At 37.7% G+C, this 27,586-nt stretch overlaps 1 protein-coding gene across 1 annotated transcript in view; it reads right to left on the bottom strand.

Moving 5' to 3' along the window:
- The window catches only part of LOC136862929 (EF-hand domain-containing protein 1), a 241,740-nt gene extending 214,807 nt beyond the window's left edge, over positions 1-26,933 (bottom strand). Inside the window, exon 1 of the mRNA XM_067139219.2 lies at positions 26,802-26,933. Within this exon, the coding sequence (XP_066995320.2) occupies positions 26,802-26,849 (48 nt within the window). The 5' untranslated portion in view covers positions 26,850-26,933. The remainder of the gene's footprint in view (positions 1-26,801) is intronic.
- Positions 26,934-27,586: the final 653 nt, after the last annotated feature.

Genomic DNA, 27,586 nt, shown 5'->3' with positions numbered 1-27,586 from the left:
CTGAGATAATTTGCACATATTATCTTTTTTTAAATTCACCCCACTTGGCTCGGCGATGATAAATCAGCCAGTAAGTCAGTCAGTCAGGACATGGTATTTTATACATATAGACCAGCAATTACCTGCGGTTTCGCTTGCATGGTTTTCGTAATTTGATGAATGTAATCATTCCTCGGCATTGTACTAGGACATTATCTGAAAATTCCTAAAGTATAAAAACTCACCCAAAAACTGAGGTTCATTTACCCCAGAAATTCTTTTTAAACCATGTTTGTGGTATTAGATTTTGAGGCTGACATGACCATGCGACATACTGTAGAACTGTACATGTGAGAATCAGTCTTCTCTCAAGTTGAAAAAATAAATACAGGTTTCATTATTTTTAAAGGAGATTCCACATCTGTAACATCTTCAGTTTTTGAGATATACATAAGTATCCCCATAAAAAGAATTCAACCCCTTGATCAGTCCTTCCCACACCCCCACCCCCACCCCCACCTAAGTGTATTTTTCCAAAACAAAAATGCATGTTTCTTTATTTTTAAAGGAGATTCCAAATACCGATTTTCACGTCCGTAACATCATCAGCTTTTAAGATATAAGTATCCTCATAAAAAATAATTCAACTACTTTTCATTTCTTTTCACCCCCCATTAAATGCCTTCTCCAAAAACAAAAATGTACATGTTCCTGTATTTTTAAAGTACTTTCCAAATACCAAGTTTCTTGCCTCTAACATGTTAAGATTTTGATATATAATATAGACATACAGGTACTCATTTTAAAAATTTACCTGCTTTTCCAATTCTCTTCAGTCCCTTAACTGGATTTTCCAAAAACAAAAAAATACTTGTTTAATTATTTTTAAGGAGATTCCAAATACCAGGTTTCATATCTCTACGTCTGTAAGACCTTCAGTTTTTGAGATAAATGTATACTCATTAAAATCATTCAACTTCTTCACTTCTTTCTACCCCTCTCCCGCCTTAAGTGGACTTATGTCTCAAGTATTACTACAATATTATAAGTCCACCTGTTCAATACAATACAATATGATCCACTATTTCATATGGTCAAATATTTTTTATACATAATACATAAAAGTCAAAGGTACATGTTTCACCCTCCTTACGGGCATCATCAGCCTATATCAATCTTAAAAATAATACATATACTTATAAATTATAGGTTAAAATGTTGAAAAATGGTTTCGTAAAACATTATACAATAACATCTAAAACAATGATAATGCACCAAAGTATGTTAAAAGAGAGTGAAATTAACAGTTTTGAAGATTAAAACGTGATTAAACATGAAATTTTGAGAGTCTAAAACTAAAATGGATCCATATTTTTATAATATCATTAAGACTGTGATGGCCTTGAGTATAAACACAATCATCAAAGGGGGATGTTTCTTCAATTCCCAAGTTAAATCCAATGTGGTAAAATCACAGTCAGTTATTTAAAACGGAAGTGAATGTAATAAACAAGTTTAAAATGTATATGTTTGGGATATCTGAAAGTCGAGAAGAAAATGGAACTTCTATAGAGGCGTTGCTTGTGATAAAACGTATGTCAAAGCTAGCGGAGTGGACTTTCCGAAAACAAAAAATACGTGTGTGTCTATTTTGGAAGGAAATTCAAAATAGCACCTTTCACGTCTTTAACAGCTTCAGCTTTTAGGATATAGTATCCTCATAAACATATATCAACTCGGTATTTACTTATTTTCAACTCCACACCCCTTACGTTGATTTTCCTAAACAAACATTCCGTGTTTCTTTATTTTTAAAGAAGATTCCAAATACTAATTTTCACATCTGTAACATCTTCAGTTTTTAGATATATGTATCCTCATAAAAGTAATTCAACTCCTCTTTCACCCTCCACCTTCCTACCCGTTATGTTTATTCCACACTCCCCAAAAGTGCGTTGTTTATTTTTAAAGGAGATTCCAAATACCAATTTTCACGTCTTTAACAACTTAAGTTTTTGAGATATAAGTAACCTCATACAATGAATTCAACTAATTTTTCAATTCATTCACCCCCCTTAAGTGGATTTGCCAGAGACAAAAGAACACGTATTTAAAGAAACATGATTCCAAATACAAATGTTCATACCACTAACATCCTAAGTTTCTGAAATATAGGTATCCTCATAAAAACAATTCAAATCCTTTTTCACCCCAGTCCATTAAGTTGGTTCCTCCCCTCTAAAAAATGCTTGTTTGTTTAATTTTAAAGTAGATTCCAAACACGAATTTTCATGTGTGTAACATCTTTAGTTTTTGAGATATAAGTATCCTCATGCAAAGAATTCAACTAATTTTTCAATTAATTCACACCCCTTAAGTGGATTTTCTAAAGACAAAAGATTACATGATTCTTTACTTTGAAAGAAAACTCCAAATACAAATTTTCATGTCTGTAACATCTTCAGTTCTTGAGATATAATAAGTATCCTCAAGAAAAAAATTCAACTCCTTTTTCACTCCACCCCACCCGTTACATTAGTTTCACCTCACCCAAAAAAATGCGCGTTTCTTTATTTTCCAAGGAGATTCCAAATACCAATTTCCATGTCTGTAACCTTCAGTTTTGAGGTATAAGTTCCTCCAGAAAAAGAATTCCATTTTTTCAGTTCCTTTCACACTCCCCACTTCAGAGAATTTTCCAAAAATAAACAGTGCCCGTTTCTTTAAAAGAGCTTCCAAATATGAATATCATGACTGTAACATCTTCAGTTTCTTAGATATATGTATCCTCGTAAAAGGAATTCATCTCTGTTTTCATCCCCCCTACCAAGTTGATTCCCCCCACCCAAAATGTGTGTTTCTTTATTTTTAAAGGAGATTCCAAATACCAGTTTTCACGTTTGTTACATCTTCAGATTCTCATACAAATAATTCAACTAATTTTTCAATCCCCCCCACCTCTGTTAAGGTTTTTTTTTCCAAAAAATAAAGAATACATGTTTCCTTATTTTTAAAGGAGATTCCAAAGACCAATTTTCACATCTGCAACATGTGAAGTTTTTGAGATATACTGTAGATACGCTAATTTTAAAAATTCATCCCCTTTTTAGTTCCCGTTAAGCGGGAAATTCCAAATACCAGTTTTCAAATCAGTAATATGTTACGTGTCTCAGATAATTTGCAGATAATGTCTTTTTAAAACTTCACCCCATTTGTCACTCCTGTTCTCCCCATATTCATCGGATTATGCACAAACACAAAAATACATGTTTCTTTATTTTCAAAGGAGATTCCAAATATCAATTTTCATGTCTGTAACATCTTCAGTTTTTGAGATATGAGTCTCTTCATAAAAAGTGTTCAACCCCTTTTCCCCCTTTTTCACCCCCGTTAATGGCATTTTTCAAAAACAAAAAAATATTCGTTTCTTTATTTTTAAAGGAGATTCCAATCACCAACTTGAGATATCCTCATTTTAAAAATTCATCCCCATTTTCATCCCCTTAGCGACGGAATATCCAAAACTCCTCCCTTAGTGAGCACCTACAAACAAACAAACAAACAAACAAACAAACAAACAAACAAACAAACAAACAAACAAACAAACAAACAAACAAACAAACAAACAAACAAACAAACAAACAAACAAACAAACAAATCCCATGGCACTACAGCCCTTGAAGGGCCTTGGCCTACCAAGCAACCGCTGCTCAGCCCAAAGGCCTGCAGATTACGAGGTGTAGTGTGGTCAGCACGACGAATCCTCTCGGCCGTTATTCTTGGCTTTCTAGACTGCGGTGAGTACCTACACCCTAATATAAATGTATCCCCAAAATTTCATTTCTTTATGTCCAGTAGCTTTGGCTCAGAGTGAGTGAGTGAGTGAGTGAGTCAGTCAGTCAGTCAGTCAGTCAGGACATGTTATTTTATATATATAGATGAAGTCTCTTCCTTCGAGAAAATGTTTGAACTGCTAGACAGAGAGGTAGATTCCTAACAGCTCATGGTGACAGGTGCTATATGCTCCCTGTGTATCACTTAGCTTCTTTGAAAGAAATCCAATAGGTTTCCATCCTTTTTCTTCATACTGTTGCAGGACACTTCCTACTGCAAGGTCACTTGCATCTACTGCCAGGGCCAGCTGGTATGCTGGGTCTGGAAATGTAAGCAGTGCTGCATTCGACAAGTCCTGCTTATATTTTTCAATTTTTTTTTATAGCTTCTGGGGTCCAGTTATTTTGTCACTTATCTTTCTTCTTAGCACCTTCCAGATAAGCATGCAAAAGAAACTACATTTCTGCTGCATCCTTGAGGTATCGTCTGTAGAAATTAATGGTACCTAAGAATACACAAAGGTGTTCCATGTTGATTAAGTATCCCAAAAATTACACTTGCTCTACACCAAGTACAGACTTGGAAACATTAATTCGGAGGCCAAATTCATGTAGCTTTACAAACACATTCTTAAGATGCTCATGATGTTCCTCTTACTGATGCTGAAGTAATTACGCAGTCCTCAAGATATGTAAAAAAAAGTCTAGGCCTCTAAATACCTCGTAATGAAACATTGGAAACTGCTTGATGCATTATGGAGTCCAAGTGGTAGCACATTAAATTCAGATAACCCAAACGGAGTAATAATAGCAGTTTAAGGTTTGTCTTCCTCTGCTACAGGGATTTGGAAATATGCCTCGAAGAAGTCGAACTTGCTAAATATTTTCTTAACCCCTAATAATATGTTGAAAATCTTCAATCCAAGGAATCGGATATCGGTCTGGGATAGTTTGTGCGTTCAGTCATCTGTAATCACCACATGGTCGAAAAGTTCCATCCTTTTTGAGGACCGGTTGGAGAGGACTAGCCCACTGCGACTTTGATAGTGGAATAATTCCACTGTTTTGCATAAACTGGAATTACTGTTTAGCGATGTGTAGCTTCCAACGATCCAGCTGCCTGGGCTTGCAGTATACTGGTTGGCCTTCGGTTGAGATGAAGTGCTGAATATTGTGTTTGATTTGAGTAGGTAGTAAATTTGGTTTCATTAAATCTGGGTAACTGGATAACAGATCAGCTTGGGCTTTTGACATTGTGCTAACAACATTATCAGCTGTGATGGCTTTTTTTTTTTTTTTTTTTTTGCTAGTTGCTTTACGTCGCACCGATACAGATAGGTCTTATGGCGACGATGGGACAGGACAGGGCTAGGAGAGGGAAGGAAGCAGCCGTGGCCTTAATTAAGGTACAGCCCCAGCATTTGCCTGGTGTGAAAATGGGAAACCACGGAAAACCATTTTCAGGGCTGCCGACAGTTGGGGTTCGAACCTACTATCTCCTGAATACTGGATATTGGCCGCACTTAAGCGACTGCAGCTATCGAGCTCGGTGTGATAGCTGTTACTTCACCCATGAGAGTTTAGTCTCGCCATCAATTAGCTGCTTTTTATTTAAGTCAATTAGTAGGTTGAACATCTTTAGAAAATCAGTACCTAATATGCCCTTGCCAATTTTAGCTACTATGAAAAGCCATTGGAATTTTCAACGGAGTCCCAAATCAATATTCAGTGTTCTAAGTCCATAAGTTGTGATTTATGTGCCATTAGCTGCAAATAATTTAAAATCTGGGTCACAGCTTTTGTTATTGGAAGTGACAGGATTATTGAAACATCGGCTCCACTATTCACTAGGAAGTACAAACCCATGTTTTTGTTCACATACAAATAAACAGGGTTTACAGCAATCCTTACTATTTTCAGTAGTGGAGTTTGCTGCCAACTCTACTACTGTTTGGAGTTTTCCAAATTTTTCCACGAGCATGGAGGCTTGCATTTGTCAGGGAAGCACTCATTACCAAATCTGAAGTGGTAGTAACAGTACGGTTCTTTCCATTTGGATCGTACTTCTTTTTTGCTTCGGTTTTGGCTCGAACTTTGATTGCGGGGCCTAAAAATGCGCACTGAAGCTATCTGTTGCTCTAGGGCAGCTATCTGTGCAGAGAGTTTTGTGATAGCATCATTACTTGCGGACACATCAGTGCCACTATTTTCTACACTGTAAAGTTTACTGCAGGGATTTATTTCAATGATTTTGACAGCCATAATTGCAATTTTTTCCAAGTTTTCTGGACTTTGCATTCAACCGGCATATTACATTTTTAAAGTGCAATTTTAGAGTATCCACCAACAAGGGCATATTTTAATCATCATTGCAAAAATTGTGTGATACTATTCGTACTGTTTAATTGTAATTGACATAAGTCCTGAAAATTTTATTTGTCATTCATCAGTACATTATTTTATCTATAACATTTCATCACTCCACCATTTTATATGTACATTATTGCATCACATACACAGTTCATTCTTTTAAACTTTATTTCCACAATGTAATTTTGTCTTAGGACTTCGGTAAATCCATAAGTGTATCTTAGTTAGGCTGAAGATTACCCACATAGGGTCGAAACTAGTACCTTGATAACATATTGTAATGTATTTTTAGACATTGCAATTATTGTACAGTATTGAGTAGGTGGAATAAACTTTTGTAAATTGTATGTAATCTTAATTCAATACGAAACCAATAATGAAATTTATAACCTTGAATGATGACGCTAACCAAGCAAAACAAGAGCCTTCCAATATCTAGGCATAAAACTAAAAATAGCCAAGATATGCAAAGATGTCAATTTCCTTAAGCAGTGCATTTTATTTGATTTAACGCCAAACTTTCTAAGAAACAACAAAAAGAAACACCGGATCACGTCACTAACTACCAAAACTCAAAATAAGATTAATAAAATTTGGTTGAAAGACGAAATGAAATTCTTATACAGGAAAAAATCATTCCTAAATCACAAATCATACGAGACTCACCTAGCAGCAACAAATTACTTTCTAATGCGCACTGGACACTTTTCTATCAACTAGTTGAAGACAAACTATTTAAAGATTTAGCCAAAAACAACATAATTTAGAGCATAAATTGAACAAATTGAAGAACTCTAAACTTCACGACAATCAAATTAGATACATTAGCAGACCTGTAGACAATTGCAAGCAGTTCCATCCACCTATCATCAGTTTATCCTAAGTGAAAATGAACAAGTAATTTTAGCCAAAGGACCGAAGCATAACTGGCCCAATTCGAATACAATTAATTTAACCATCACAATGATTACAGAATCAGAGCTAGCTATCTCAAAAATGCCATTAGATACACAAGATGAATTAAGAATTGAGGTGAAAAAGAAGCTCAACAACATCCTTTCTCATAATAACTCACTCAACCTTTCTGACAACATTAGTAACAAGAAAATAATAGCTGAGCAAAAAATTCTACATGCCTTAAATAAGAAAATAAAAGACAACAACCTAATTGTGACTACAGCCGACAAAGGCAACACAACAGTAATTATTGATAAAAATGAATACATCAGAAAAACATCCGATTTCTTCATAGATAGTTCTTTTTCCATAATTAAAAAAGATCCTACGCAAAAAGTCCAAAGACTTCTCAAACAAACCTTTAAGAATACCTCCTTTCTGCTTACCGAACAAGAAAAAAGTCAACTTATATGTATGAACCCGGGTCTTCCTACTGCCAGAGCTCTCCCGATGATACATAAGGCCGGTGATCCCATTCGACCAATCATTAATTATAGACCGAGTCCATTGTACAAAACATTGCAATTTATCCAAAGGTTCTTATGGAATAACTATCAATTCTTATTTAAGAAGTCCATTAAAAACACATACGAATTAATAGATAAACAAAGTAAGTTCAGCATGCAACCCGATTATTCTCTCCATTCTTTTGATATTATAAACATGTACCCCAGCATCCAAATTTCCAAGTGAATTCCCATCAATGAAAATAACCTGAACAAAAATAGTCATTTGAGTAAATCAGAGATTCAAGACTTTATCACGTTACTTAAATTGGTTGTAAACAACAACTTTTTCACGTTCAATGGCATCATCTATCAACAGAACGGTCTGGCAATGGGTTCACCGGCCTCAGGTATTCTTATTACAAGTTATAAATCTCATTTTACAATCGTATTGGATTTCAGAATAAGAAATTATTATGTTAATAAAAACCACCTTTCCAATACTCAATGTCCTTTATATTTAGGATAAAACCATTTAATTACAAGTAGAACATGTTTCGCTCAATCATAGTGAGCATCATCAGCTATAGATAACATAAACCATGGTGGGTAAGGGCCCTGATCCCGATATATATATATATATATATATATATATAACAAAAAATGTCTAATATACATTGATAAAATATGAATTTTAACAATTTAAAAATAATCAATAAGATTATATTATGTCTATTAAAACAAAATGATCATTAAAATTGCGGCCGGGAATCGAACCCGGGACCCTCTGAACCGAAGGCCAGTATGCTCACTGTTCAGCCAACGAGTCGGACACCCCATAAAAGTGGACGACTTACTTGTCCAGTCAGATGTTAACTGGATCCACTTGTTCCGGTTGTGTCTGAATGACTAACCTTGTTACTTCTAGTGAAGTATTGATGCGGTAACGGAGGGGTGGAGCGTAGAGGGGAAAGGGGAGTGGGAAGGTAGAAGGTCCTGGAATTCTACTTTGACGCTTTTCGACGGCGGGTTTCCTGCTACGAGGAAAACATGCAGATTTTGCAGCAAGTGATCCTGCTGGCACTGACACATACCCTCTGGATGGAGGGCATTTTCCCTTTCATAGAAGTGGTAAGGGAGCACTTAGGAAGGGGCTCCCTTCTTCCCCATTTTTTGCTCAAGTTTAGATGGGCTAGGAGCTGGATTCCCAGCCCTGATCGAAAATGCAACCTCCGCTGGTTTTGGAGTGGCTTTCGCCAACCTCTTGGGGGAGGGTGAGTTGGCCTTCTTCCCTGCTGGTCCCAACCTTCGGGCTTTTACTCTTTGTGGTGTTGCTTGTAGGAGCAACTGCTGCCTTGAGCACAGTGATCTTCACTGGCATTGCTAAAAGATACGACAAACTTGGTAGAATCGGTACTATAACATTCAAGTCTAGTGGCTTGGCAGGTGCATTCAAGGAATTAAACATATAATGACCACCCAGTGTCTTGATCTGCTAGATCTTCTTCTCACTGAGATAGACAGGACAGTTTCTATCTCAAGGAGAATGAAGACCATGGCTGTTAATGCATCTGTTTGGAGGTGTGAACTGCTCCATGTCATGAGCTTCTTTTCCACGTTTACCACATAGAGACTGATGGGAACAATGAGATACCATGTGTCCAAAAGTATGGCAGTCATAGCACCGCATAGGAGGTGGGATATACGGCCTCACAATGCAATGATAGTTTGTTAACTTGACTTTCTTCTGGTAACACTGACAACTTGAAGGAGACATCAAAGCACTGGTGACAATGTCTTTACTGTTGATTTTGTATGATTTTGTAAGAAGTAATAACCCAGATGCGTGTCATGCCACAGTTCTCAGTTCTTCATGCCTTCCATTACCTAATTGTCAGTGTTCAATTTCTTGTTTTTTCAAGAATTTGCTTTACATTGCACTGACACAGATAGGTCTTATGGTGTCGACGGGATAGGAAAGGCCCGGGAGTGGAAAGGAAGCGACCATGGCTTTTATTAATGTACAGCCCCATAATTTGCCTGGTGTGAAAATGGGAAACCGTGGAAAACTATCGCCAGGGCTGCTGACAGTGGGGTTCAAACACACTATCTCCCGAATGTAAGCTGACAGCTACGTGACCCAAGACGCGCGGTCACTAACTAGGTGTATTCAAAATCAGGTCGCGGTGGAAGATGATTCCGTGAACCAGGTTCAAGGATTTTTCTTCCACTTCAATGGGGATTTTGCCAAAATGGTTGCACTTCAGCAACCAATCACCTTGAACTGCAGTGCACATCTTAAGCAATAAACTACCGTTTCGCTCTTCTTGAGGTCTTCAAGTTCGCCGTAGACACCTTCTATGTGTCTACTGAACGAAACAGACCTGACCAGCTTGAAGTCATTCCCATCGGTTATGGTAACAACCAGGAACATAGGCAAGCTGAATTGCAAACTATCATGCTGGTTGTTCCCACCGGTCTGCCCCTGAAGGTTCGACTGTTCATTTTTTTTTGCTAGTGTTTTAATGTTGTACTAAACTGGTGACGCAAGTATGGGAAAGTGATAGGATTGACACGGTAGTGGCCGTGGCCTCAATAAAGGTATAGTCACCAGCATTTGCCTGTTGTGAAAATGGCAAACCATAGGAAACTATCTTCAGAACTGCCATCGGTGGGATTCGAATCCACCATCTTCTGAATTCAAGCTCAAAGCTCTGTGACCCAAACCGCATGCCCATTTTGTGTTTTAATTTAAGTCTTTGGTGATAAATTTCAATGCGTGTTCATTAACTAAGTTTTAGCACCTGCGTGATCACCTGCTGCTTTGGACTATGTCATTAAATTAAGTTGGGTGCTATACTTCCTTGTCTGACTTCATATTTACCTCCTGAACAGCTGCCGTTCATATTTGTGGGAGACAGATGATTACTGACCTACTCCAAATTTGTGAGCGCTCAATTCCATCTTGTAAATTTACTTGTGTCATAATCTTCTTGTTCATCTTCCAGATGACATAAATTGAAGTGTTGATTGTCGTACTAATCATTGTGTTCGGGTTAATTTTAGCATGGAGTCTTATTAGATTTTTCTGAAACATATGTTTTCGTACATTATCAGCAACAAAATTTTTAGGTTAATGGTCGTAATTTTTGATGATGTATTCAAGGGTTTTTCTGTTTGCAAATCTTGTGCTTCAGCTAATTATTTTCAAATTTTGTTTCTTGTCACCTGCTGTGTTCTATTTGGCATTATTCTTAGTATGTGATCTTTCAAATTCTGTTAGTCTTGCTTTAGCTCAGTGTATATATCTAAATTTCTGGTCATGTACTATTTTGGTATTCCGGTCTTCCGCTGTAGCTGGGTTCGTTTCCGAGTAGGTATGGGACTACTTGGGTGGTTCCCAGCCAGTTACTAAAGTCTTAAATCAAATAGGAGATTATGGGGTCTCGTAATCTGTTTGAAAATGTTCCTAGTTTGTCTGTTGAGCGTTTCCATCATGCTGCTTTCTATTTCCTTGTCATGTATTTTTATTTACCTGTGTATTCCTATACTTGCCAGGGAGGGTTCTATGAGGACTGGCATAGTCTCATAGAATGACATGTGTTCATCATATCTATAGACCAGCTAATGCTGAGGCCGTAATGGCAAATTTTGATTGGTTATGGATCTGCACTTGTGCTCATGGCATATTTGAAATCTGGTGTGCATCTGATATGAGATTCTTCTGTAATCCTTGGCCAAATATTAGGTGTCCAGATGGAGAATAGTGTCCATTGTTATTGTAAATTATGTACTAGGGAAATTTTGCAGGTGTTACGATTTGGCAAAAGTTTATTACCTTTAATTAATCCTTCTTAATTTAATTTTCTTGGTGTGTATTTTCGTTCATTTCTGGTTTTGTGTCTTCTAAATTTATTTACCCAGTTTCCTCGATTATGGGGTATTGTGGACTGAGTAATATTTTCAAAATTCCATAATGCGCCTTGTCGTGTCTGTCCATCCATATTTGTAAATAGTTGTAAATATTGGATTTCATTTGTGTTTGTTTTCAGTGCCTTGGAAAGGCATTTATATATGCTGAGACTTAGGACTTAAGGTGCTGAGAGGCTATTCCTCTCCTGGGAGTACGATACTGGTCCTAATAGTCTTATTGTTGTGTGATGGATTCAAGAGTACTGAGGCCATGTATTGCCTTTTTCTTTGCTGGTACTGCTTGATTTAAGTGTCAGGGCACTGGTGTGTTTGTGTAATTGTGTTTTTGTAATGTCGTGTGATGGAATCAGTAGTACTGAAGTCGTTTTGTGCCTTTTCATTGGTAGGTACTGCTTCATTAAGGGGTCATTGCACTTGTGTTTTGTGTGTGTTCTTGTATTGTGTGATGGAGGACAGATAGGCCTGGTGATCTTGGTGTGTCATCCCGTAATCTGATTTCCTGGTATGAAGGTGTTGTTTGTGCCTTTTTATTTCTTATATCAGTGATTGGATTTCTGTATGCACACTTTTGAACTGTTTACATTGTTCCATTTGGATAATTTATTGGTTAAATTTTATGTGATTTTTAATTCTGTATTTTTGGCTTAATAGCATTTTATTTTGGACTGGTGTGATACGTGGTACGTAATGTGAGTTTTATCAGTATTAAATTTTTAAAGTAATGTGTACATGGCATGGTAAATTGATAGTGACTTACTAACCTCATTTTATTGAATAATGTGAGCAATGTTGTAAGCTAACATAATAAATGTAACTATCTCCCTGTTTTGAATTCCCTTGCAACATTCTAAATTTTTCCTCCCATTTTTTTAATGTTGGGTGATCAAGAATGCACATAATAAATTAATTTAAAGTAATATTTTAGTGAGGATATTGATAGTATATTTATGTGCCCTGATGATAAGGTTGTATGTGTGTAGTACTTCAGTTAATGAAGGTCTAGTTTGGGTAATTTATTACTTTGAGGATGTTTTCCCTATTGGCTGACCTGTCATACCTGTAGTGCTTGAAAAGTTTGATTGTGAATTGTGTATATCAGAATTGGGTGAATTGTTATGTGACATGCTGTATCCTCAGCAACATATCATTGCTGCTGGGACAAAACCTCCTATGTGAAATAGTTTAGCTTAGAACATTGGCCTGTAAGGTTCTGTCACCTAAGGTACAATATTGTGTGAATATTGTCAAGGCATTCTCACTCTTCATAATGTATGTGCTGCGAGTCAGTATATCTCCAAAAATATTATCACAGAGGAGGTTTTTCCTGGCAACGACGATATGTTTTTCAAATGTATTTTCATGGTAAATTTCCTTTATTTGAATTTTGGGTTGTGTAAAATCTTGGTTTCTTCCTGTTATTTGTGGGTCTAGGGTAAACTCCAGAATTTTTTTGTTTTGCTTCCTTTCTTTGGAAATCAAGTAGGGATGACATAAAAATGTTAGTGCTCAACTGTAGAAGCATTGTAAACAAAGGAATCGAATTAAGTAATTTAATAGATATACACTTACCAGATATTGTAATAGGAGTTGAATCATGGCTGAGAAATGATATAATGGATGCAGAAATATTCTCGCAGAACTGGAGTGTGTATCGTAGAGATAGGATAGGAATGGTAGGAGGGGGAGTATTCATTCTGGTGAAAGAAGAATTTGTAAGCTACTAAAAAGTTAAGGATGAAAAACATGAAATTCTGGGTGTAAGGCTCTTCTCTAAGGATAATAGACAACTTGATGTCTTTGGAGTGTACAGACTGGGAAAGGATAGCGCTGACGCTGATTCAGAATTATTTGTTGGAAATGATATGGAAAGGAATGTGATAGTAGCAGGTGATCTCAATTTACCAAATGTCAATTGGGAAGGTAATGCTAATGACAGGAAGCATCACCAACAAATGGCAAATAACTTAATACGGAAATGGCAGCTGATTCAGAAAGTGATGGAACCAACTAGAGAGAAGAATATTTTCGATGTGGTGCTGATAAAACCAGATGAGCTCCATAGAGAAACCGAAGTAATAGATGGTATTAGTGATCACGAAGCTGTTTTTGTCATAGTTAAAAATAAAAGTGAAAGAAAGGAAGTATTAAAATTAGGACTATTAGACAGTACCATATGTCTGATAAAACAGGCATGAGGGAGTTTAAAAAAAGTAAATATGATTGCTGGAAAATGGTAAATAAAAATGTAAACAGACTCTGGGATGGGTTTAAAGCAATTGTTGAGGAATGTGAAAATAGGTTTGTTCCTTTAAAGGTGGTAAGGAATGGTAAGGATCCACTATGTTATAACAGAGAAGTAAAGAGACCAAGAAGGAGGTGCAGAATGGAAAGAAAGAGAGTTAGAAATGGTTATGGAAGTAAGGAGAAATTGAAGTAAGTTACTAGGAAATTGAATCTAGCAAAGAAGTCAGCTAAGGATAACATGATGGCAAGCATAATTGGTGGTCATACAAATTTTAGTGAAAAGTGGAAGGGTATGTATAGGTACTTTAAGCCAGAAACAGGTTCAAAGAAAGACATTCCAGGAATCATTAATGAACAGGGGGAGTGTGCATGCGAGGATCTTCAAAAGGCAGAAGTATTCAGTCAGCAGTATGTAAACATTGTTGGTTATAAGGATAATGTCCAGATAGGGGACGTGAGTAATACTAAAGAAGTATTAAAATTTACCTATGGTAACAATGATATTTACAGTAAGATACAAAAGTTGAAAACTAGAAAAGCACCTGGAATTGATAAGATTTCTGGGGATATAATAAAGGCAATGGGTTGGGATATAGCACCATATCTCAAATACTCATTTGATTATTGTTAGGTTGAAGAAGCTATACCATATGAATGGAGAGTTGCTATAGTAGCCCCTGTGTATAAAGGAAAGGGTGATAGACATAAAGCTGAAAATTACAGGCCAGTCAATTTCACATGCATTGTATGTAAGCTTTGGGAAAGCATTCTTTCTGATTATATTAGACACGTTTGCAAAATTAATGACTGGTTTGACAGAAGGCAGTTTGGGTTTAGGAAAGGTTATTCGACTGAAGCTCAGCTTGTAAGATTTCAGCAAGTTATAGCAGATATCCTGGATTCACGAGGCCAAATGGACTGTATTGCAATTGACCTATGTAAGGCATTTGATAGGGTAGATCATGGAAGACTACTGGCTAAAATGAGTGCAATTGGACTAGGAAAAAGAGTGACTGAATGGGTGGGTATATTACTAGAAAACAGAATTCAGAGAATTAGAGTAGGCGAAGCTTTACGTAACCCTGTAATAATTAAGAGGGGAATTCCTCAAGGGAGTATTATTGGACCTTTATGTTTTCTTATTATATCAACTAGCAAGATACCCGTGCTTTGCTACGGTATTATACTGAAATTTATAATTAAATGCTTAACATTTTATATATAATCCTCCGAAATTCGCGATCTGACTCGTTTTCTGAGAGAATCCGCCAAAATTTGCGATCTGACTCGTTTTCTGGGAGATTTCAGCAAAGTTCCTCACATTTTTCAATCTTTCTTTGCAGCAATCAATTTCGTACCTTTCGAGGTAGGTCCAGGTATTCTACGCGGTCAGTTCGGTCCCTAAATCATTGCCATCTTTTCCTATAAGCATTTTTAGTATGGATCAAATCCTGAAGGAGATCCGGCGTGGTGTCTTCTTGGGTGAATTTGCGGTACTGAACCCGCGGCCTGACTGTATTCGTAGTCATTACCAGGCCAGGACCCGTTTCCAGCGCGGTCCGCACAATTTGACGATGGTCCAGAACATTATTATTATTATTATTATTATTATTATTATTATTATTATTATTATTATTATTAGATTTTCTGGACCCCACAGCAAGATGCAAGACCGCTACTTGGCAGTAAATTACATCTGCTACCATTGTCATTGTTGACGATGTGACCAGCACCATTGTCGCGCGTAGGCAAGTATGCGGGATTTCTGGCGATACGAATGACATACTTCCGTGCATTATTGACCTTATTATAAAGGTGAATAATTTGACGGTCAATCTCATTCCTATCGTTTATTTCAAATGTGTTTAAATTTTTATTTATATGCCAGGAGAGTCTACTGTAATATAAGAATATTCTCCGAAGGAAAAGATGGCCGTTGAAATCGAACCCAGGAAAGATTAAAAATGATCGGTTTATGATCAGAATAAGTACATCGAAAATCTACAGCCTGTTTCCAGTCATTCGACAGGGTGAGGAATGGAATGAATAAAGCCCCATCTAGCGGCGACAATAGGAATTGTGCCGGCTGCCGAAGCACTCCTCTGGGGCAATGATTGATGAATGATAAATGAAATTAAATATTGGACAGTGTTGCTGCAATGAATGATGACAGGGAAAACTGGAGTATCCGGAGAAAAACCTGTCCCGCCTCCGATTTGTCCAGCACGAATATCACATGGAGTGATCGGGATTTGGTCCACAGAACCCAGCTGTGAGAGGTCGGCGCGCTGCCGAGTGAGCAACGGAGGCTCCTTATAAGTACATTATGAACAGTAGAATCAATTGGTCTCACCTCCTTTTACACCCCACTGCCGTTAAGTTTATTTACCCCCCGCCCCAAAGAAAAATTAAAAGAAGGCGTGTATCTTTATGTTTAAAGGAGATTCCAAACACCAATGTTCACGTCTATTACCTTCAGTTTTGAGATATAAGTATCCCCATAAAAATAATTCACCTTTTTTCACTTCCATTCACCCCCCCCCCCCCCGGGTGAATTTTCCGGCAAAAAATACTTGTTTCTTTAATAGTAAATAGTAATAGTAAATGATCTTCTAAATACCAATTATCACAACTCTTAAATTCTTCAGTTTTTGATTTGTGTGTCCTGATGAAATCACTCCCGCCGCCCAAGATGGTTTCCCCTTCAAAACGCGTTTTTCCTTGTTTTTAAAGGAGAGCCAAATACCAATTTTCACGTCTGTAACAACTTTAGTTTTTATCAGATGTATGTATTCTCATACAATTAAGTCAATTAATTTTTCATTTATTTCAACCCCCCCCCCCCTTCATTGGATTTTCCGAATATATGTGTTTCTTTACTTTTAAAGCAGATTCCAAATATCAAATTTCACGTCTGTCACATCTTCATTTTTGAGATATCAGTAGCCTAATTAAATGAAATTGACAACATTTTCAGTTACTTTTACACACCCCCCCCCCTCCACCCAAGTGGTATTTCCGAAAACTAAAAATACACGTTTCTTTGTTTTTAATAGAGATAAAAATACCATTTTCACTTCTGTAACATGTTAAGTTTTTTGAGATATACTGTAGAAATTCTCATTTTAAAATTTCACCCCTTTTTATTTCCCCTTAAGGGGATTTTCCAAAAACAAATCACCTATGTTTCTTTACATTTACAGGAAATTACAAATACCCACTCTTTACGTCTGTAACATTTTACTTTTCTCAGATATTCTGTAGATATAGTCTTTCAAAAAATTCACCCCAATTTGTCACTCCAGTTTAACCGCCATTAATTGGATTTTCCAAAAACAAAAAAATACGTGTTTCTTTATCTTTAAAGGAGATCCCACATACAAATTTTCAGTTCTGTAATATCTTCAGTTTCTGAGATATATATATCCTCATAAAGGGATTCAACCCTTTTAGACCCCTCCTATTGGGATTTACAGAAAACAAAAAATACGTGTTCCTTTTTTTTTTAAGGAGATTCAAAATACCAATTTTTACATGTGTAAACTTTTAAAGTTTTAAGATGTAGACACACTCATTTTAAAAATTCACCCCCCTTTTCAACCCCCATTATTTAGATTTTCCAAAAATGAAAAAATACCTGCTTCTTTATTTTTAAAGTAGATCCCAAATACCAATTTTCAGGTCTGTAATATCTTCAGGTTCTGAAATATAAGTAGCCTCATTAAAGGCATTCAACCCCTTTTTCCCCCTTTTCCAGCCTCCCCATTGGGATTTATCGAAAACAAAAAATACATGTTTCTTTATTTTTAAAGGAGATTCTAAATACCAATTTTTATATCTATAAACTTTAAAAGTTTTGAGATATAGATACTCTCATTTTAAAAATTCACCCCCTTTTAACCCCCCACATTAATTGGATTTTCCAAAAGCTAAAAAATTGTTTCTTTATTTTTAAAAGAGATCCCAAATACCTATTTTCAGGTCTGTAATATGTTCAGTTTCTGAGAGATAAGTATCCTCATTGAAGGCATTCAACCCATTATTCAACCCATTCAACCATTATTCACAATTTTACACCCCTCCTATTGGGATTTAGAGAAAACAAATATGTGTTCCTTTATTTTTAAAGGTGATTCTAAATATCAATTTTGACATGTGCAAACTTTTAAAGTTTTTAGATATAGATACAGTCATTTTTAAATTTCACCCCTTTCCACCCCCACAATTTGGATTTTCCAAAAGCAAAAAAATTGTTTCTTTAATTTTTAAAGAGATCCCATATACCCATTTTCAGGTCTGAAATATCTTCAGTTTCTGAGATATAAGTATCCTCATTAAAGGCATTCAACCCCTTTTTCACCCCTCCTATTGGGATTTTCCGAAAACAAAAAATAGGTGTTCTTTATTGTTAATGAAGATTCTAAATACCAATTTTCATATCTGTAAACTTTAAAAGTTATGAGATAATGGAAGGGGGCGGCTCCCATTTTTAGTAGCAATGCTGAACATATTAGGGTTGAAAAGATTTCGGTATTTGTATTAAAAGGATTATTGGAGATGCACTCATTTTCAAAATTCACCCCCCTTTTCACCCCCATTAACACGTTCCGTGCGGCAGTGAATTTCAATGACTTAATATTACGTCGTATCGGCCCACCGGTGACCCGATGCTGCCTTTAGTTATTATCGGTTCGGGTCACCGGTGACCTGACGAATTTGACTTTGTTTACTCCCTAGTATGACATCCTAAACCATGCATGTGCACTTGTTGTGTGCGTTATTGTTGAGGAGACATTCCAGCGTATTTACCTGTGCGACAGTGTTCCGATTCAGCAATTGCGTGAAACAGAAATGGCCCCGGAAATAATTGGGTCACCGGTGGGCCGATCAGAACTAGCAGTATGCCTCGATCCTTTACTTCCATTGGAACACTATGTTGTTGATTAGTTAACGGAAATTCGTAACTAGGACGTAGTCACTCACTTCGCAATTCTGGGAAGTTCGCACCGACGGATAAGAGTAACATATTTCGGGGCACATGGTGACCCGAACCGCACGGAACGTGTTAATCAGATTTTCCAAAAACAAAAAAAATACTTGTTTCTTTATTTTTAAAAGATAAAAAGTACCAATTTTCAGGTCTGTAATATCTTTAGTTTCTGAGATATAAGTATCCTCATTAAAGGCATTCAGTCCATTTTTCACCCCTTTTCACCCCTCCTATTGGGATTTTCTGAAAACAAAAAATACATGTTCCTTTATTTTTAATGAAGATTCTAAATACCTATTTTTACAACTGTAAACTGTAAAAGTTTTGAGATATAGATGCACTGTTTTTAAAAATTTACCCCCCTTTTCACCCTCCCATTAACTGGATTTTCCAAAAAAAAAAAAAAAAAAAAAAAAAGTGTTTCTTTATTTTTAAAAAGATCAAAAGTACCAATTTTCAGGTCTGTAATATCTTCAGTTTCTGATATATAAGTACCGGTATTCTGATTAAAGGCATTAAACTCTTTTTTCACTGTTTTTCACCCCTCCTATTGGGATTTTCTGAAAACAAAAAATACGTGTTTCCTTATTTTTAAAGGAGATTCTAAATACCAATTTTTACATCTGTAAACTTTCAAAGTTTTGAGATATAGATACACTCATTTTAAAATTTCAACCCCCTTTTCACCCCCTTAGCAAAAGAATATCCAAAAATCCTCTCTTAGCGAGCACCTACATCTTAATATGAATCTATGCCCAAAATTTCATTTCTTTATGTCCAGTAGTTTTGGCTCGGCGATGATGAATCAGTCAGTCAGTCAGTCAGTCAGTCAGTCAGGACAAGTTATTTTATATATATAGATGATATGTGTAAAGAAGTGGAATCAGAGATAAGGCTGTTTGTAGATGTTATTCTGTACAGAGTAATAAATAATTTACAAGATTGTGAGCGGCTGCAGGGTGACCTCAATAGTGTTGTGAGATGGACGGTGGGCAATGGTATGATGATAAACAGGGTTAAAAGTCAAGCTGTAAGTTTCACAAACAAGAAAAGTCCTCTCAGTTTTAATTACTGCATTGACAGGGTGAAAGTTCCTTTTGGGGATCATTGTACAGTAAGTACCTAGGTGTTAATATAAGAAAAAACCTTCATTGGGGTAATCACATAAATATGATTGTTAATAAAGGGTACCGATCTCTGCACATGGTTATGAGGGTATTTAGGGGTTGTAGTAAGGATGTAAAGGAGAGGGCATATAAGTCTCTGTTAAGACCCCAACTAGAGTATGGTTCCAGTGTATGGGACCCTGACCAGGATTACTTGATTCAAGAACTGGAAAAAATCCAAAGAAATGCAGCTTGATTTGTTCTGGGTGATTTCCGACAAAAGAGCAGCATTACAAAAATGTTGCAAAGTTTGGGCTGGGAAGATTTGGCAGACAGAAGACGAGCTGCTCAATTAAGTGGTATGTTTCTAGCTGTCAGTAGAGAGATGGCATGGGAGGACATCAGCAGACGAATAAGTTTGAGTGGTGTCTTTAAAAGTAGGAAGGATCACAATATGAAGATAAAGTTGGAATTCAAGAGGACAAATTGGGGCAAATATTCGTTTATAGGAAGGGGAGTTCGGGATTGGAATAACTTACCAAGGGAAATGTTCAATAATTTTCCAATTTCTTTGCGATCATTTAAGAAAAGGCTAGGATAACAACAGATAGGGAATCTGCCACCTGGGCGACTGCCCTAAATGCAGATCGGTAGTGATTGATTGTAATTGTAATGATTGACGTACTTCACTTATACCAACTACATCTAACTTTAGTCTATCTATCTCTCTTTTCAGATTCTCTAACCTACCACAATGATTCAAACTTCTAACATTCCACGCTCCGACTCGCAGAATGTCAGTATCCATCTTCCTGTTGATCGCCCCCTCTCGTGTATTCCCCACCCGGAGATCCGAATGGGAGTCTAGTTTACCTCCGGAATATTTTACCCGGGAGGAAGCCATCATCAGTACATTATTCATACAGAGAGAGCTGCATGTCCTCGGGAGTTAGTTACGGCTGTAGTTTCCCATTGCTTTCAGCTGTGTAGCAGTATCAACACAGCTAAGCCATGTTGAGTGTTATTATAAGGCCATATCAGTCAATCATCTAGACTGCTGCCCTTGCAACTTCCGAAAGGCTGCTACCCCCCTTTCGATGAACCATTCCTTAGTCTGGTCTCTCAACAGATACCCATCCGATATGGTTGCACCTGTGGCTTGGTTATCTGCTTCATTGGGACACGCAAGCCTCCCCTCCGCGGCAAGGTCACATGGTTCACAGGGGAGGAGGTTTTATGTTATGTCATAACATGTAAATCTGTACTGAAAGTCTGTATAATGACTGTAAAAGTTTCTTTGAACTTAATTTTTTTTTTTTTTTCACGATATCCTCAAAAATATGCTAGAGTTTCGAAGTCCCATGGTAAGGAATGATCTCGATCCTACGAATTATTTTTTGGCATACATCACACGCTTCCCTACTGGTGAGCAGAATGACTCAAAATGTTTGCAATGTTATGCACATTCCTATTGACAGTTGGGGAGAAACTGCATCCATTATCTTCCTTCACACTGCCATGTCATATTTTCTGGTGTTCTGAGGGCAAGATAATTCTTGTTTTGTTTTTTTATCAGCCCTCCAATAACATTTAACAGTTTTGGTTTTTCTAGACGAGGGGTGATTGATTCCTTCAGACTCAAAATCCCTGTCTGGTATTCCTTGAATTGGCTTATGGATAACCCGAAACCCATCGCTTGTATTCTAGTGATATAACAGAAAACTTACATTCAGGAGGTCACACGGACTGTACTGCTATTGGCCAATGCAAGGATTTTAATATGGTAGATCATGGGGCACTACTAATGGAACTGAGGGTTATTGTACCAAACAAACAAGTGATTGAATGTGTGGTTAAATTTCTAGAAAAGAGAAAGATAATTACAGAAGGTGAAGCCTTATCTGATCCTGTATAATGATTATGAAGTGAGGAGAAGGGGGGGGTCTACAAGGCAGTATTACTGGACTTTTATATAGGCCTACCTGTAAGACATGATACAAGTAAAGAACAGGAATCACAGACGAAGCTTTTTGCAGATGATGTTATACTATACACAGCAATAAATAAGTTTCAGGGTTGTGAGTGACCGACCTCGGCAAAGTTGGGAGACGGACAGCAGACAACGGTACAATGGTAAATGGGGTGAAAAGTCAGGATGTAAATTTCACCATGAGGAAGAGTCCTCTCAATTTTAATTACTGTGTTGATGGGGTGAAAGTACTTAAGTGGAGATCACTTTAAGTACTTGGGTGTTAATATAAGGAAAGATCTTCCTTGGGGTATTCACAAACATGGTTTTGTAAGTAAAGGCTACAGATCTCTTCATATGATTATGAGAGTATTTATGGGTAGGAATGTAAAGGAGAGAGTGTGTAAGTCACTTAAAGACCACAATTAGGGTACGGTTGCTGTGTATGGAACCCTCACCAGGATTACTTGGTTCCAGAACTGGAAAAGAACCAAAGAACCAAAAGAAAACAGCACGACTTGTTCTGGGTGATTTCGGACAAAAGAGTAATAATGTTATGAAGATATTGCAAACTTTGAGCAGGAAAGACTTGGGAGTAAGGAGACAAGCTGCTTGAATAAGCAGTATGTTCCAAGCTGCCAATGAAGAGATGGCATGGAATGTTGGTAGTCAAATAAGCTTGAATGGAGTTTTTAAATGTACAAAAGATTGCAACATGAAGACAAAATTGGAATTCAAGAGGACAAATTGGTGCAAATATTCATTTATAGGAAGAAGAATAATGAACTAGAATAATTTACCAAGTGGGATGTTTGACAAATTTCCAATCTTTTTGAAGTCATTTAAGAACTAGGCAAATACTGTAACTTATAAAGGAATCTGTCACCTGGGTAACAGCACTAAATGCAGATCTGTGGTGATAAATTGATTGATTGAATGAAAACCTACAACCTGTTTTCCAGTCAGTGACTGGGTCAGGGATGGAATGAATACGGCGAGGATAGGAATTGAAGGGCTGAGAACCATAGTGGGTCAAATCCACCAACCATCGAAATTGAGTTAATGCCACCTAGAGGTTCATTTCTGACTTAGGTATTATCTCTCCAACTGGGGTATCTCTACGTCTTCCCATTTATGTGCTACAGGATCACAACATATCAACCAAATTGAACTAGCCGCTGGAGGCAGTGTCATAGTGGGCCAAATCTGCTTCACCTATCCCTCGCTTGCTCTGAGTCACGTGATATGCGTAGTATCATGGCGGACATCGACCACGAGGAAAATAGAAGTAGTGATTTGACATGCAGCAAACCCTCCTCCTTCCCTTAATAACAAGTAGCGTTTATTTTTACAAGAGGAAGTTTTGGGTGTATACTGTAGGAAAGGGTACATGTACTTGTGGGGTGAAGATACAGCACAAAGGGACCCAACAGAAGTAGGTTCATGATTGTATTCTGTATTACCTGAGGAACGTCAGTACAACAGCAAATCATTTAATAGCCTATTCACACACTTGTGGTGGTCAGAATAGGAATAAATATATTGCATCTTTGTGGGTCACATTAGTTCATTACTCCCAATTTAAAACTATTGATCATACGTTAATAGAAGATGGCCATTCATATTTGCCTAATGACAGAGATTTTAGTAGCATTGAAACTTCAAAACATAAGGCAAAATCACTGTTTTCGGTAGAAGATTATGTGACCTTAGTTAAGGAATGTAGGAGAAATAAGCCCTTTAGTTTGAAGAAAATGGAACAGAAAGAATTTGTGAACATTAAGGAGCTCTCAAAAAACTTTGTGTATCGTAAGGGAACAGTAGATCGGGAGAAGTTTGAGTGGCTCAAAATTAGGTGGTTTCGTTTCTAGTCTAATGAACCTCTTAGGATTAAGTTCAGGTACACCTCAACGAAATGGAAGAATGGAAAATCCTTGATATTTCACCTTCTCGTAAGGGCAGGCCATCTGTAAAGGTTACAACTTCAGTACCTTCACCATGCGAAATGAGTCCTTACACAGCACCCATTAAGCTGACAAAAGCTAAATATGATGATTTAATTGTCATACTTCCATTCATTCCACCAGTTAATCATAAGTTTGTAAGGATTTGCTATATTGTGATTTAACTACGGCAAAATGAAGTACCTTACAGTGCCATGTGGAGTTGGCCCACTGGCGTATTGTTAAAATTCATCCTTTCTGTTTAGAGCCAAAGTGGGCCAAATCTAATCCAGTGGAAAATGATGGTACTCATTTACTTTTTATTTGTATTAAAAAGCCAGATAATCTTTGTATTTTGCTTTGTTGTGTTTAATGGATCTATTAACTATAACATGCAAATGTTGTAGTCTCTCTAATCTGTGTCTGTGAATTATAGTAGTGACTAAACTTTAACCTTAATTTTCTCCATTTTAAAAAATGGCACTTGGCCCATTATGGTTCTCAGCCCTTCAATTGTGCCAGTTGCCGAAGCCTGTCGCACTCCTCTGGGGCAATGATTAATGACTGACAGATGAAATGATATTGGAGAGTGTTGCTGGAATGAAAGATGACAGGGAAAACTGGAGTACCCGGAGAAAAACGTGTCCTACCTCCACATTGTCCAGCACAAATCTCACATGGAGGGAGCGGGATTTGAACCACGGAACCCAGCAGTGAGAGGCCGGCGCACAGCCACCTGAGCCATGGAGGCTGACTGCAGACTGATTTTTATACAGATTGTAGATAATTCTTCGTTCTCGGTATCTGATCCCTATCATCTTCAGAATCTTAAATAGCTTGGTCCAATCAACATTATCGAATGCCTTTCTAGATCTACGAATGCCATGTACGTGGGCTTGTCCTTCTTGATTCGATCCTCTAAGATCAGACGTAAAGTCAGGATTGCTTCACGTGTTCCTACATTTCTTATGAAGCCAAACTGATCTTCTCCCAACACAGCTTCAACTTGTTTTTCCATTCTTCTGTAAATAGTATGTGTTAAAATTTTGCAGGCATGAGATACTAAACTAATGGTGCGGTAGTTTTCACACCTGTCAGCACTGGCTTTCTTGGGAATAGGTATGACAACATTCTGCCGAAAATCGGATGGGACTTTTCCTGTCTCATACATTTTACACACTACATGGAATAACCTTGCTATGCTGGTTTCTGCTAAGGCAGTCAGTAATTCAGAGGGAATCATCAATTCCAGGTACCTTGTTCCTATTTAGGTCTGTCAAACTCTGACCTCAAAATTGGGTCTCCCATTTCATCAGCATCAACAGCCTCTTCATGTTCCAGAACCAAATTATCTACATCTTTACCTTCATACAACTGTTGGATATGCTCCTGCCATTTTTTTGCTTTGTCTTCTTTCCCTAAAAGTGGCTTTCCATCTGAGCTCTTAATATTCATACATCTAGACTTCCTTTCTCCAAAGGTTTCCTTGATTTTTCTGTACGCAGCATCTACCTTTCCCAGGACCATACAACCTTCGACATCCTTGCACTTCTCCTTCAGCCATTCTTCCTTAGCTACCTTGCACTTTCTATCCACTTGATTCTTTAATCGCCTGTATTCTTTTCTGCCCTCTTCATTTCTAGCATTCTTGTATTTTCGTATTTCATCAATCAGGTCTAGTAACTCCTGAGTTATCCACTGATTCTTAGTTGATCTTTTCTTCCTTCCTAACATTTCTTCAGCAGCCCTACTGACTTAATTTTTCACGACTATCCACTCTTCCTCTATCGTGTTTCCTTCAGCCTTTTCATTTAGCCCTTGTGCAACATGTTCTTTGAAACAATCCCTCACTCTCTTTTCTTTCAACTTGTCTCTCCGTGTTTTTAAATCTATCTTCAGAAAAATCAATTGTAGACATCTTCTTAACCAAAAAAAAAAAAAAAAAGAATAGAATTCTCAGTAGTATAATTAAGACAAAGACAGGCCATGAAGGCCCTTGGAGTAGTGGAAGGTAAAGGCTTCCACCATTGTTACCCGCGGCATGTGATGGGGTAGAGTGGATAGCTGTACGCTCGACCTCGTTAGCCCCCAGGAATTAACCTGGTACTCATTTTTGGTGTAGGCTGAGTGAACCTCAGGGCCATATGCACCTCCGGAAGTGAAAATCTCGTTTCTTAAATTTTACGACTTCCTGACGGGGATTCGAACCCACGTCCTTCCGGGCGCAGAAGTATAATTCTCTTATCTTAATCTGCTTACCCTCCAGGGTCAGTTTTTCCCTCTGACTCAGCGAGGGATCCCACCTCTACCGCCTCAAGGGCAGTGTCCTGGAGTTTCAGACTCTGGGTCGCGGGATACAACTGGGGAGGACGACCAGTACCTCGTCCAGGTGGCCTCACCTGCTATGCTGAACAGCGGCCTTGTGGGGGATGGGAAGATTGGAAGGGATAGACAAGGAAGTGGGAAGGAAGCGGCCGTCGCCTTACGTTAGGTACCATCCCGACATTTGCCTGGAGGAGAAGTGAGAAACCACGGAAAACCACTTCCAGGATGGCTGAGGTGGGAATCGAACCCAGCTCTACTCAGTTGACCTCCCGAGGCTCCCGTTCCAGCCCTCGTACTACTTTTCAAATTTCGTGGCAAAGCCGGGAATCGAACTCGGGCCTTCGGGTATGGCAGTTAATCACACTAACCACTACACCACAGAGGCGGACTCAGGCCTTTTTAATCGTGAAATTACCATCGGTTCGCCCCAGAGTGGCAGTGGGCTTATCCGTTGGATTGTCAAACGTTTCCAAGAAGCTGGTGGCTAGTGCGTCGTTAAGATACCACTGCAAGCCTAATAAGGCCTTAAGAGCTTGAATGTTTTTAATATTTGCAATCGATGACATTAAATGATGGTTTACTTCTGAAACTGTTGCTAATCAGTAAATCAAGTTCAATAACACACACACACACACACACACACACGCACATACACACAAATATAATCTCGAAATGAATAGCAACAGATTATATGAGTGATACTTACTGTAGGGTCCTTAAAACCGTACCCGGGGATTAATGGAAGTCCGGTCATTATTTACCTCAGATTTATCATCAGAACAACATATCCAGTACTACTGTATTGGTAACTATTGGTAACTGTGAAGAAAATGTTTTCATATTGCTAGGCAACCGAAGAACAAATGCTAGCAGCCTGGCAAGTAATAGTTAACCAACGGCGCAACAAGAAAAGCCTTTCTCGTTGTGTTCTGAGGGAATGTTGATGGCAAGCAGGATATATAAAGATCAAAATCAATAATAAATTAAGCAAAATGACATTTGTAGTTCTAGCCGACAAGCAGAGATCGCGCAAGAATGAGCAGTGTGTGCAAACAAGCGTCTCAGTATAACACTGCGATAATACGAGCTGGCCAATCAGAATGCATTCTTGAAAAGTATAGCCGCTGATGGCCTCAGCATTTTACGAAAGTGCTGCCATCTGGTATGATTCGTAGTAAATACGACAATTGATTAGCAACCTATACTGTATTTGTTAGCAATTCATTCTATTTGTACCAATTGTTTTTGCGTAAGTGGAGGGAAAAGTTGTTGTTTGAATTGTGTTTAACATGTGGTCAATACGTTCGGGTGAATAATCTATATACATAAAATAACTTGTCCTGACTGACTGACTGACTGACTGACTGACTGACTGACTGACTGACTGACTGACTGATTCATCATCGCCGAGCCAAAACTACTAGACATAGAGAAATGAAATTTTGGGGATGTATTCATATTAAGATGTAGGTGCTCGCTAAGAGAGGATTT

Source organism: Anabrus simplex, chromosome 2 (genome assembly GCF_040414725.1).
Source record: "Anabrus simplex isolate iqAnaSimp1 chromosome 2, ASM4041472v1, whole genome shotgun sequence".
In the NCBI taxonomy this organism is placed as follows: domain Eukaryota; kingdom Metazoa; phylum Arthropoda; class Insecta; order Orthoptera; family Tettigoniidae; genus Anabrus; species Anabrus simplex.
Note: the sequence above shows the minus strand (reverse complement) of the source record. Positions and strands in the feature narration are given on the sequence as shown.